General features: G+C 42.8%; 1 protein-coding gene across 3 annotated transcripts in view; it reads right to left on the bottom strand.

The window, feature by feature from the left end:
• The window catches only part of PCDH7 (protocadherin 7), a 684,999-nt gene extending 672,107 nt beyond the window's left edge, over positions 1-12,892 (bottom strand). For all 3 annotated transcript variants that reach the window (XM_069977498.1, XM_069977500.1, XM_069977499.1), the window contains exon 1: positions 9,373-12,892. In XM_069977498.1, the coding sequence (XP_069833599.1) occupies positions 9,373-12,462 (3,090 nt within the window). In that variant the 5' untranslated portion in view covers positions 12,463-12,892. The remainder of the gene's footprint in view (positions 1-9,372) is intronic.
• Between the last annotated feature and the right edge of the window lie 820 nt (positions 12,893-13,712).

Below are 13,712 nucleotides of genomic sequence, written 5' to 3'. Positions count from 1 at the left end.
GGCTCCCTGGCTTGCAGCTGGCACCTACTTGCCAATTTTCCTGAGTTCTGCAGTATATTTTTGTATCTATCTCCTATCTATCAATCTATCTATCTCCTATCTATCTACAGTATCTATCTATCTATCTCCTATCTGTCTATCTATCTATCTATCTATCTATAGTATCTATCTCCTATCTATCTATCTATCTATCTATCTATCTATCTATCTATCTCCTATCTATCTGTCTATATCCTATCTATCTATCTATCTATCTATCTATCTATCTATCTATCTATCTATCTATCTATCTATTTATCTATCCATCTTTAAAACTGGAGATCCAGCAGGTCAAGTATAAAAGATCATTTTTGTTTAAAAAGAAGATGCACTATCATTAACGATATATGAAGAATATTTAGCAATTTTGCTTTTAGCTCTGACACTTTGTGTACTTGAAAGGGTTACAAGGTAGTTTATGTGCATTCCACACAATACCTTAGATAGCTATACACAACATACAAGTCTCATGCTGCATTCTAAAGACTGAATTATGACCTTTTCACCACTTGCACTGCTTTAAAAGCTTTATGATCCATAGTGGATATATGTAGAGGAAAATGCTCGTGGAAAATGTATATCTATATATATAGGGTTGTCCAAAAGTATGTGGCCAGAAAATAAGAACATTTATTTTGATTTATACAAACAATTATGTGGTGGTCCAAAAGTAGGTAGACAGTATGTGTAATAGGGTATAAATCGGGGGAGATTTATCAAACATGGTGTAAAGGGAAACTGGCTCAGTTGCCCCTAGCAACCAATCAGATTCCACCTTTCATTTTCCAAAGAGTCTGTGAGGAATGAAAGGTGGAATCTGATTGGTTGCTAGGGTCAACTGAGCCAGTTTCACTTTACACCATGTTTGATAAATTGAGGGGCTTTATTACCGTATTACACAACTACTTTTTGATTACTATATATATATACTATTTCCCCAAAAATAAGCCTACCCCCAAAATGAGCCCTAGCTTCCTTTTCCTGGGTTTTTGGAGTAGGCCTTAAATATAAGCCCTATTTTAAAAAGAAAACAAATTACTCTATGGAGTCCAAAAAAACAAATGATTGTTATATACATATACATGATATATATACACACACTCTAGTTGCCTCTCAGGGTTCTGTCATATATACAAAGGAAAAGAAAAGAAAGATAAATGAATAAGTAAAAAAAAAAAATATATATATATATATATATATATATATATATATATATATATATATATATATATATATTCTTTTTTAATAAAAGCAATGACACTAGGTCATAAATTAAATGGATGCTAGGCATATAGGAACACCATAATGCAGCACTGTTAAAGTGTCCCCATATCTACAACCACCCTTTTGTAGTGGGAAAGTATAACAACCAGTCTATAAAAATAATACAAGTCTAAAAAATACTATAAAAACACTCTATATAGGCTACTTCAGCTTTACTTTATGGCCTGGCACTGTCATAAAATCACAGGACATTATGGTGGTCATCCTTTATATAATGCAGAAGGTATATCATTCCTACAGGGCTGACACATCTGGAAGCCTAACTGGTGGATGACATTATCCTGAATGGATTGAAGACATGTTCACTGGATAGTTATATTATACAGGCTTAGACCACCCAATGTTAAAGCTAAATAAGTCAAGGTGGTTTTGTCTACGAGTCGCACATACTAAAGCAGTGATATCACCGTGGACTGGCTGACGTGGACAGTCACAACAGAATTACATTCTTACTAAACTGGATTATTTTGGCTCCAAACTCCTATTTATTGTAACATAATTACTTGGAAACTACAAAACTGAGAAAAATGTGATACTTTGATATTTGGATGATAGATAAGTGAAAACTCATCCCCCCTCTGACTATCAGAATATCCACATTGTAACAATGTTAAATATTCATGACTTGGGCCAATGCTGGTGGAATAACTGCACGCAGAGGCAAGAAATCCTCATACATAATAAATGGATAGAACAAAATGTGAGGCAAGTCCAACAAGGATGTGACTTACCTCCACAGTATGCACAAGCAAAACCCATAGCAACCAATTAGATGATTGCACTCATTCTACTTTCTACCGTTTGATCAGACAGGATTGTTGGTGGTTTATAGCACAGACTGAGTTTATATATAACTCTTAAATGGTAACTTAATAACATCAAAGAGAATTACATCCTCTGAGAAAGACCAGGCATGTCTGCTTAGGTCTTCACAGTAGATCACGATTTCGGGGCATTTTTTCTATAGCGCCACCATTGTCCACAGGTTGTCATTTGAATTGCAGGTCTGACTAGTCGACTGTATGTAAACTGGCTGCACTGCAAAGCTAAACAAATAATTGTATTGATAAAATATTTATATATATATATATGTATATATATATATATATTTTTTTTTATTTTTTTTTATTTTTTTTTTGGGGGGGGCACCTTTTTTTTTAGGACTTTGCATTGTACTATTCCTCTGTTATTCCTCCCAGAAATGTATGACTAAATCCATAACTGTATATAAAGAACACTATATAAACTCTATATAAAGATAGATAGATAGATAGATAGATAGATAGATAGGACCCAGATAGATAGATAGATAGGACCCAGATAGATAGATAGATAGATAGATAGATAGATAGATAGATAGGACCCAGATAGATAGATAGATAGATAGATAGATAGATAGATAGATAGGAGATATGGTGCGTTTACACAGAAGGATTTATCTGACAGATGATCCCTGTTTATAGTCTGTTCCTGGTTTTGGCTTCAAAGATCTGTCAGATAAATCTGTCTGTGTAAACGCACCAATAGATAGATAGATAGATAGATAGATAGATAGATAGATAGATAGATAGGAGATAGATAGATAGATAGATAGATAGATAGATAGATAGATAGATAGGAGATAGATAGATAGATAGATAGATAGACAGACAGACAGACAGACAGACAGACAGATAGATAGATAGATAGATAGGAGATAGATAGATAGATAGATAGATAGATAGATAGATAGATAGAGAAATAGATATTCACACAAATAGTCCGCAGCACTCAAGAAATACTTGTAAAAAAAAGTGGGATTTATTCCATAATCCAAACAAATTCCAATGTGTCAAAAATAATGCCGCATGTGCAGACGCTTATTTTGTACATGCCGCATTATTTTTGACACCTTGGAATTTGTTTGGATTATGGAATAAATCACCCTTTTTTTCACAAGTATTTCTCGAGTGCTGCGGACTATTTGTGTGAAGATTTATCAGCCCATGGTCAGGGCAAGCTGCTGGTGCCTACCTACATCGACTCTGAGTGGTGCTGCTTGACTATCTTTATTATAGATAGATATATAGATAGATAGATAATAGATAGATAGACAGACAGGAGATAGATAGATAGATAGATAGATAGATAGATAGATAGATAGATAGATAGATAGATAGATAGATAGTCAGATAACCAGTAATTCCCTATGGACAAAAATGTATAAGGATAAACCTATAACAATTTTTTCTCTCGCAGTTTCTCAGGACTGGATCCATCTTTTCCCAGAACCCAGAGAGGAGCGGCACGGATCGGAGCACACTTCAAAGCCCACAGCCTGATGAGCAAAATGCAGAAAGAAACGAAGTGATTCGCTTTGTTCCTGCTATAAATTTGCTCATCTCTAATTGTTACCATTCCTTCTGTCAATAGGGTGTCTCCCTATATAATCTGACATTTTCCATGAATACATCCTATTAAGGTCACCATACACTTTAGTCAAAAGTCAGCCAAACCCACATCTTTGGCTGAAGCAGCAAATGGTCTAAAATAGATAGGGGCCTCTGAAAGATGATGTCAGGGGAGTAAAGAGTCATGTATGCTGGATTTCACCTGCCCAGACTATTTGGCTAACCTCTCCTCTCTTTATTGAGAACACATGAACATTCACATGTATAGGGGGATAAGGAGAGATAGCTGCTGACAGTTATTGAAGATATATGGCCACCTTCATCATAGGAGTGGGACCTCACTAAAGGGAACAACTCGAGCATGTTCGAGTCCGCTCATTCAGCATTTAAATACCAGAGGCTGAAGAAGTTGGATGCAGCCTTGAAAAACAAGGATACAGCTATTGACATATATGTCAATTTATGCATCCATTTCCAGAAGGAATAACAGAGGACAGGGACACTCCTGGGTGCTGCAGAATTGTTATCGCATAGAGAATTAGAGCCCCCCTTCATTGGGTGACAATACACGGACAGATTGTTTTCTGTGTATAATATCTTTCGACTACTGACGTACACATTTTCTTTTGCTGAACTGCACTGTTCATTTGGATAGGCAACGTATCCATGCAGTTAGGAACCATATGCATTACTAAACAGGAGAGAGCATGCAGATTCATTTAACAGATGAACTGACAAAAGGCATTTGGTCTTGACTCTGTATTTTTCCCGTTTGCCTAATAATTGAATGAAACATTAAGATCACTCACTGTTTCATCATTAAATTTGTGCAGCGCTCTAAAAGGACAGGGTCAATATTTCCCTGTCTAGAGAACGTACCACTTGTCTGTGGGCCGCAGACCTTTTCCATCTAAGTCATATGTAATACTCAAACCAGCCATGATACGAAGTCCATATTCCCTATGGGTTTGTGTTCATTAGTGCTCTCTGTTCGTGGAGCGGCATAATAATCAGGGTCAGGGGTACAAAAAGAGAGGTAAAAGTCAACAAATTGAATTTTAAGAGTTACATATCATCCCTACATGTGTGTTGGTGTCAGGAATGTTTTCCCTTTGCTCCAATTAGAGGTTAGAGGTTGTGATATGTTATTGGACAAGGATGAATGGAATGCAGGGGTATTAACACAATTGAGTTCTTTGGATATAGTGGTGGCCTAATTATATAGCGGTCATAGCTGAGCATGTGCTACATCATCAAAAATGATAGGAAACACACTCGGTCTGTAAAAAAAGACTGGTGACACAGATGTAGCAGAGCTGAATTTGCCAGATGTAACAAAGCTGCATAATATTAGGTTGCTACATTTAAAGGATTAAAGGGGTACTCCAGGGAAAATCTTTTTCTTTCAGATAAACTGGTTTCAGAAAGTTAGATAGATTTGTAATTTACTTCTATTTAAAAAGAAATCTCAAGTCTTCCTATATTTATCAGCTGCTGTATGTCCTGCAGGAAGTGGTGTATTCTTTCCAATCTGACACGGTGCTCTCTGCTGCCACCTCTGTCCATGTCAAGAACTGTCCAGAGCAGGAGATGTTTTCTGGTTCAATGTTTTTATTAGGTTTTTTAAGAACATATTACAAAAGAGAAAATTTATAAGCACTGACTTTAGTGCCAACAGTAACGTTAACATGCTTGTACAACAAGCTAACATATGGGTTAACAAAGAATATAGAAACTGTTGTTTCTTTATTCTTTGTTGTTTTTTATGGTAATTTGCTGCTGCTCTGGACAGTTCCTGACATGGACAGAGATGGCAGCAGAGAGCACAATGTCAGACTGGAAAGAACACAACACTTCCTGCAGGACATACAGCAGCTGGAAGACTGGGGATTTGTAAATAGAAGTAAATTACAAATCTATATAATTTTTTGAAACCAGTTGATCTGAAAGAAAAAGATTTTCGCTGGAGTACCCCTAAAAAAACAACACATAACTGCACCACTTTTGGAATCAGGCTGTGTGTAGTACTGCAGCTTAGTGAAGTGAATAAAGCCAAGCTGTAATGCCACAGACAACCTGAGGGCAAGGGTGGTGCTGGTTTTGGAAAAGAGCAGCTGCTTTTTTTTTTTTTTTTTTTTAATCCTGGATGGCTCCTTTAACTCAGGACTGCATGTAAATCTATGTTAACTGTCTGAGTGTACATGATGCACAAATAATGCAGCCTCAGGGCTTAATTTCAAATACTACTCTGCTATGTTAGTAATTCAAAGGATAGTAAGTTCTGCTATATTTATATCAACAGAATAGGCACACAACATCACGGAGCAAATAATTCCAAATACAACAATCCTCCCTGACTCAGTGTGTGTATGTACACATAATATTGAAGTGTGTTTGTGCGCTATAGCCGGGTGACACAGAATATTCCAAGCTCAGATTGCAGATGGTGTATTCTTTTACAAATATTTGTGCAGCCAGCTCTGATACACAGTTTTGTAAATGGAAACGATTTTCCTGACCCCTGATATTGTGGTCAATAAGATGTATCACTTACTTAGTCTAATTACACTAATGGCAGTAGGTATCAGCTTCCACCGCTACCATACAGGTCAAGGCCCAGCGTAAATGTATATGTGCCTATTAATTTAGCCTGCATACCTCCGTAATAGGGTGAGATACACATACACCATAGACAATACAATAGTAGGGACATCCACTGTACATCATTATATTAACCCTTATCTACTTTATATTAGTAGACAAACAAATACCGTAAATAAAATAAATGAAAGATAGATAGATAGATAGATAGATAGATAGATAGATAGATACATAGATAGGAGATAGATAGATAGATAGATAGATAGATAGATAGATAGGAGATAGATAGATAGATAGATAGATAGATAGATAGATAGACAAATAGGAGATAGATACATAGATAGGAGATAGATAGATAGATAGATAGATAGATAGATAGATAGATTCCTTAGATTCCTGTGTTAGAATTGTTGTTGCATGGGGGGCACAAATTACTTTTTTTTGGATGGTAATGAGGAAATATGACTTTCTAGTAAGCACCTAGGGCATTGTTACTATATAGGGGTACACATTGATTATTATTACTTTCTGGGGTGTAGAAAAGCTGTCATTATTACTGTGTAGGTGCAGAAATGGGTCCTTACTCCTACCAAGTGGCATTGATACTCTGTAGGCGGCACAAAGAGGATATTGTTACTTTGTAGGGACCCAATGATGAGTACTACAATTTTGTGGTGATACAAATGGTACGCCATACATGTGTGTGATAGTAAGAGGAGCACTATTCCAGTTTTGGGGGGATGGGGGGTTAGTTATTATAATTATCTGAAGTAAACTATTTGGGGACACAGTAATAGGGGCCAATAAAGCAGCAACAGCACAGAACTAGGGTTAAACACAAGAAATCTCATTCGTGTAGGTAGGAAGAGAGGTAGGGAGGGTATTGGAAAAGCAAGAAACCAAAGATGTTTGGACAGCAAACTCTGCAGACAAGTTGTGGCTGGAAGAAATCCCTGTTGTGGTCTGGGCCAGATGGAAAGGATGGAAAAAGTGAACTACAATCAGAGGTGACGTCATTGGATATGACTGTACTGTGCTCACTTATAGGGTCTGCGGAGAGCATTTGTAGGGCTTGTATCGTCTGTGCAAGAATGAGGCATGATATGACAAGCATGTATAAAACCTTGAATTTTACTATTATTAACACTAAAGAAATAAGCTTTTATGTAAAAATACATCAAGTGGGACAGAGATCATAACGATGATCCATGACCGCTAATTATCAAAATAAACATTGTCCTTTAAAGAGAACAAAGTTTCTTCTAACAACCTGGTAGACTTCAGAGGGGGGGGCTATACAAACATATTAAATCAACACGTCACATGTTCAGCTAATATGTATGAGCCATACTATAAGGTACGGTTTATTCCAACGTTATGTATATTATGCATCATCCTAATGTATATGGCAAAAGCCCTTCTCTGCAGTAAGTGACTGTCAGGAAGCATCATGGCTCACTCACTGACACATTTCTGGCTACTATTGTGCCTGGTTGCTACAGCAGACAAATGCGGCATACCAAGTGTGCCTTTGTCTGCTTGTTTCCAGATATAAAAACAAATGTCTAGCCTAGAACCAGCTACTAGGGGTGAAAGAGTAGACTTTCAGGGCAATGTAATAAAAAAAAAAACACATACTGCCAAGAAAAACAGAACATCAGACATACATTATTAGCCCATGCAGTGCTACAGAGAGTGTAATAGACTGCAAGTTACCAGTGCCATGCTGGAAATGCCATATGAAAGTGTGATGAATAGTAGGGTATACATCAAGAGTTGTCATAGGTTGAAGATATTTTCCAATACTATACTGCAGACAAATGTTACAGTATATAGGCACATATCACAGCATATTTCATTGGTTGGTATGGTATGCAGGCCTGTAGTACAAGCAGGGGTTAAAAGTTATATTTTTAAGTACTAAGGAAGGTTAAAGCATATATTGTGTCATTTATATAGAATATGCCACTAATGTCTGATCGGTGGGAATCCAACCAATGTGACCCCTGAACCAAGTGGCAGCAACGCTAGAAAAGAGTCAAGCCTATTTGTCTCCTCTGCTTGTCTTGGTCTGGGTGGCCGCCTGGTTGACCATTAACTATAATGGGCCAAACATGCAGCAGAGCTGAACCCTGAGACAAAATAGCATGACGTTTTCCTAGTGCACCAATATGCCGTAAATGCCTACGCTGAGACAATTCCCCGATAAAGGTCTATGTTCCAGGTAAACTGTTCAATAATACAGCATTAGCCCAGAACCAACAAGGTGTTATATACTCAATGCTTTACATACACAGCAAAGGGTTAAAAAAAAAGGGTTCAATTACCTGTATGAGAAATATCAGACAGGCCCATATTACAACAGAGGGTTAAAATACTGCTTTAATACTAGTATAGGTCCAAATGACAGCATGGGTTAAAACCCCCAAGTCACAACAAAGATTTAAAACTCCTAAGATTCAGTGCAACCAAAGGGTTAATTGATTCCCTTCCAACATCATTAAAGCGAATCCTCCATTTCTGATGCAACTACTTTTCATAAGCACCCTGAGACTGTATTTCTAATGAAAACTCTGCTTGATATGATGTCACCATCAGATAGCTGAGCACAAACCTTTCCATTAGTGGCATCAGCCTGCAGAGCTATTGCCAGTCTTTGCAAGTCACCACTGTGTTACATTCTATTGGCTGCTGTGCTGTTTCAGTCCTAGTGAAATGACAGAGTTCAGATGGAGAGTAGCAAGCTAACCAAATGCTGCATTAACATTAGATAAATGAGTTTCACCTTTACATGCTACTGTAAAATGCAAAATCAGGCAGTGCACATCAGCGGAAATGGAATCACTTTGCAGTGTTGGAGGCGCAAACCATAGGGAAAGCCAAGACAGTACAGAAATCTGTGTGTTTACAAATAAGAATCTATGTTTGTCAATAGAGATGGATGTATTTATAAATATATAGTGCTGTGTGGATGTTCTATTACAGTCTGGTTGACTGTTCCATGTCACATGTGGGGGAGGGGGGGGGTCATGACACTGTATACATTGACATAGCTTACCTGTTTGCTGTACTTGTTATTGGTCTGACAACTGTACTCAGAACAATGGTCTGATCCAATTGAGATGTTGTCTCCAGCTCCCACAAAAGTGTTGGCTGGTGGTAAATCTTGCACCGCCTGGTGTTTTTTCCCAGCAGTAGGTGACTGAGGATGAAGCTGCACAGTAGGAAGTGGAGAACTAGATTTGTAATGCCTTGCTAGGTCAGGACTACCAGGACCTCCATTGACAGTTCTGTATCTTCCCATGCTGGGGCTGTCTGACAGCTTTTCATTGACACTGTCATATCTCTGCCCATTTGGCTTGGAAGCTTCCACTGTCACTATGCTGCTATATAATGGCTGTTTGGATTTTTTATTTTTCTTGTCTTTTTTGGGTTTCTTAGACTTGTCGTGCTGTTGTGGAGTGAAGAAGTCCTCGTGGTCTTTCTTGCCGGCTTCGTATCCGTTTTTACTTTTGGCCCTACAATAGCGGGCCATGACCACCACCAGTATGATCAGTATGACAGTCATGATCCCAGCCACAACCCCAATCACTATGCTAAGTCTCTGCTTGCTCATTTCATAGCTGGGATCTCCAGCTATATCCTGGCTTAATGGGATGTGCAAACTTCTGGCAATTTGGGAGTCAACCACCGAAGCGTTGGAGACAGTCTCATTGATGAACACATGAACTAGGGCGGTGGTGGACTGGGAGGGTTGACCACTGTCATTCACCTGGACCACTAACCTGTGCAGACCATAGTGTTTCGAGGCCAGCTTGCCAACCAGTGACACCACTCCACTGGCTGGGTTGATTTCAAAGAGCTTAAAGGGGTTTCCTCCAACAATGCTGTAATTCAGATCTGCGTTGACTCCTGTGTCTGTGTCAGTGGCCATTACAGTTGCCACCACTGTCCTGACACCGCTGGATGGGGAGACAACTGCATAGGAGCTATTGATGGGACTGGTGATGATTGGGGCATTGTCATTCTCATCCATAACAAAAAGGGACACTGTGGCGGTGGCGGACCTAGGGGGGTCCCCACCGTCCACTGCTTTCACTTTAAAGGTGTAGGAGGTCTGTTGCTCCATGTCAAAGGACACTGTAGAACATATAGTGCCGGTGGTGTTTTCAATAGAAAAGATGCCATTGTCTTCCTCTATGAATAAACTCATCTCTGCATTGCGACCTTTGTCAGCATCCATCACTGTCACCATCCCAACCGGGCTGTTGGGTTGTAAGTTTTCCTTGACGTAGAAATTGAAGACATCCTGCATAAATTTGGGGTCGTTGTCATTCCTGTCGGCTACCTGGACTACTACTGTGGCAGTGCCCTGCATAGTGGTGGGCAGACCCTTGTCTTTGGCAACAACTTTAAACTCATACCTGTCGTTCTGCTCCCTGTCTAGGACTATATTGGCCGTTATATCGCCAGTGTCTGGGTGGATGGAGAAGACCCCGGCCACCGACTGCTCCAGGGAATAGGCAATCTCTGCATTCTTGCCACTATCTGCATCAGTGGCAATGACTGTGGCCACCCTCTCCCCGGGCACATTGTTCTCAGGGAAGGCTACCTCCACTACAGCTTGGCTAAACACTGGGGGGTTGTCATTGGTGTCCACCACCTTGACCAGCAGGGAGTTATTACTGGACAGGCTGGGGCTCCCCGAGTCTACAGCCACTATGATGACATTGTACTCCTTGACGTTCTCATAGTCCAGCGGGGCTGAGGTGTGCAGGAAGTACTTCTTCTTGTTCTGCTCGCCCTCACTATCACTGGCCGGTTTGAGCTGGAAGGGGACGTCTCCCACCACCGTGCAGGTGACCACCCCGTTCTCCCCCTGGTCCCTGTCAGACACCTGCACTAAGGCTATGGGGGTGTCCACCAGGACGTCCTCCGCCACACTGGCCATGCCATCCTTCACCGGGATCCGACCGATCTTCCTGATGTCTATCAGGGGCACGTTGTCGTTCTCGTCCTTAATGTTGAGGATGACGGTGGCCTTGTCACTTTTGGGGGGCTGTCCCCGGTCTCGGGCCATGACGGTGAAGCGCAGCTGGTTGACCTCCTCCCGGTCTATCCGGTGCAGCACGCTCAGCCAGCCCGAGTTCTCGTCCAGCCGGAGTAACCTGCGCACCGACTCGGTGGCGGCCCCGAACACGTACTCGATCTGCCCGTTCACCCCCACGTCGTAGTCGGTGGCTTTGAGCTGCAGGATGGGGGTCCCGGGCGCGCTGTTCTCCGCCAGGTCCGCCTCGTAGACGCTTTTCTCGAAGCGCGGGCTGTTATCGTTGACGTCGGTGATGAGGACCCGGAGGATGGACTGCGAGGACCGGGGCTGCTCCCCTCCGTCCCTCACCCGCAGGGTCAGCTCGTACGAGTCCCGCTGCTCCCGGTCCAGCGCCCCCTTGACTATCAGCTGCGGCTGCTTCTCCCCGTCAGACGTGTCCGCCACCTGCAGCTCGAACACGCTGCTCCGGCTGTCCGTCTCCATCCGTCTCTTCCCCGGGTAGAGGGCGCTATCACCGCTCTCCATACGGCCACCGGATCGCCTACCGGACATGTACAAACTCTCCCCGGCGTCCTGGATCAACTCGTAGCGCTCTATCCCGTTGCGGCCAAAGTCCCGGTCGGTGGCGGTGGGCAGCAGGTAGAGGGTCCCCACCGGCCGGTTCTCCTCCACGGTAAGCGTGAGCACCGGGGAAGGGAAGGTCGGGGTGTTATCGTTAATGTCCAGAATGACCACCCGACCCTCAAACAACTCCACCCAGCTCTGGGACGGTCCGATCACCGACACCTCGAAGTCGATGAAGCACTCGTTCTCGTCAAAGATCATCTGGCACTGCGGCAGCTTCTCCCGGTCTATCCGGCGCTCCGTGGTGCTCAGCTCCCCGGTCATGTTGTCGATTTTAAAATAATCGGAGCCCGATTCCAGGCTGAAGGTCACCTCTCCGTTCCCGGTGACGATGCCGATATCGGAAGCCACATTCCCGATCCTAATGTCTGGCTGCCCTTCCTCTGCCAGCCGGTACTTTAGCAGCTGCTTGGAGGCTGCCAGGGTGAGAGCCACCCGGAGCAGGAACAGGCAGCAGCCCCATACACTCCTCATGGCTTCAGTGCTGCTGCTGCTGCTGCTGCTGCAGGGAGGAGGGAGACGCTGCTGCAGAGATCCAACGAGCCCGACCTGTAATATCCCGGCACAAAGTTACCCTCTCATAGTGCTCTGCTCCTCCACACTCAGTCCATGTCACTTTTCCTGGGACAGAGGGATGATGAAGAGGAGGAGGAGGAGGATGAGCACACACAGCTCAGTGATAGGGAACCTGGACCTTCTCAGCCGGTAGCTCCTGATCCCAGCACAGTTTTGTATTATTCCACCATAGACAGGATGCGCACAGGCAGAAATCCGCTCCGTATATCCCGGTGTGATCCGGTAAAGTTGTCGGCTTGAAGCTGCTGCAGACGGTGGCACCGGAGTTAGTGCTGGAGCCGCAGTCGGTGCTGGGCTACCTGCATTTGCTCTGCATGTGTTAGCAATATGTATCTGCAGCCCTGTGAACGATTCACAAATGATATTGCAGAGTCTCTCCCCTCCCCTTACTCTCCTCCCCCTTCTCCTTCTTCTTCCTCCTCTTCTCCTTCTTGTCCCAATGCAGGTAACCAGAGCTGAACTTGATCCTGCAGTTCAGAGGTGAGGAACGAGCCTGTCTGCGGGCCGATGATTGCTGCCATTAAAGGGAATAGGAGGCGAGGCGGTCCCGGGAGGATGGTGGCCGCAACCGGAGAGGCCGGCGGGAGCCCGGGGAGAGAAGCCGCCAGTCAGCAGCCGCACATGAGAGAGGATGGAGGGGGCACCGGCAGCTCGGGCGTTATAAGGAGGGGGGGGGGGGGGGTAAGTTACTGAAAGTGCCTGGGAGCCGGGGGTCTCTCGTGACGCAGCAGTCCGAGCAGGAACCCACTCAGCTCCCACTCATCCAGGGGAGGAAGGATGGAGGAGAAGAGGAGCCGCACACTCAGGGCTGCTCCAGCCACCGGGGCTATGGGAGTCTGAGCAGCAGCAGCTCCATCAATCCATATCCATATACCATGGGGAGGGAGACCACAGCTCCTACACTACACACTCCTCTACATGCCAAACACTCCAAGAGCTAGGGGGCTAGGGAGGAGAGAGATAGATAGATAGATAGATAGATAGATAGATAGATAGATAGATAGATAGATAGATGGAGAGAGAGATAGATAGGAGATAGATAGATAGATGGAGAGAGAGAGATAGATAGAGAGATAGATAGATAGAGAGATAGATAAATAGATAGATAGATAGAGATAGATAGATAGAGAGATAGATAAATAGATAGA

This window comes from Dendropsophus ebraccatus, chromosome 7 (genome assembly GCF_027789765.1).
Source record: "Dendropsophus ebraccatus isolate aDenEbr1 chromosome 7, aDenEbr1.pat, whole genome shotgun sequence".
NCBI classification, from domain to species: Eukaryota; Metazoa; Chordata; class Amphibia; order Anura; family Hylidae; genus Dendropsophus; species Dendropsophus ebraccatus.
The sequence above is the reverse complement of the archived record's forward strand: the minus strand, read 5'-3'. Positions and strand labels throughout refer to the sequence as shown.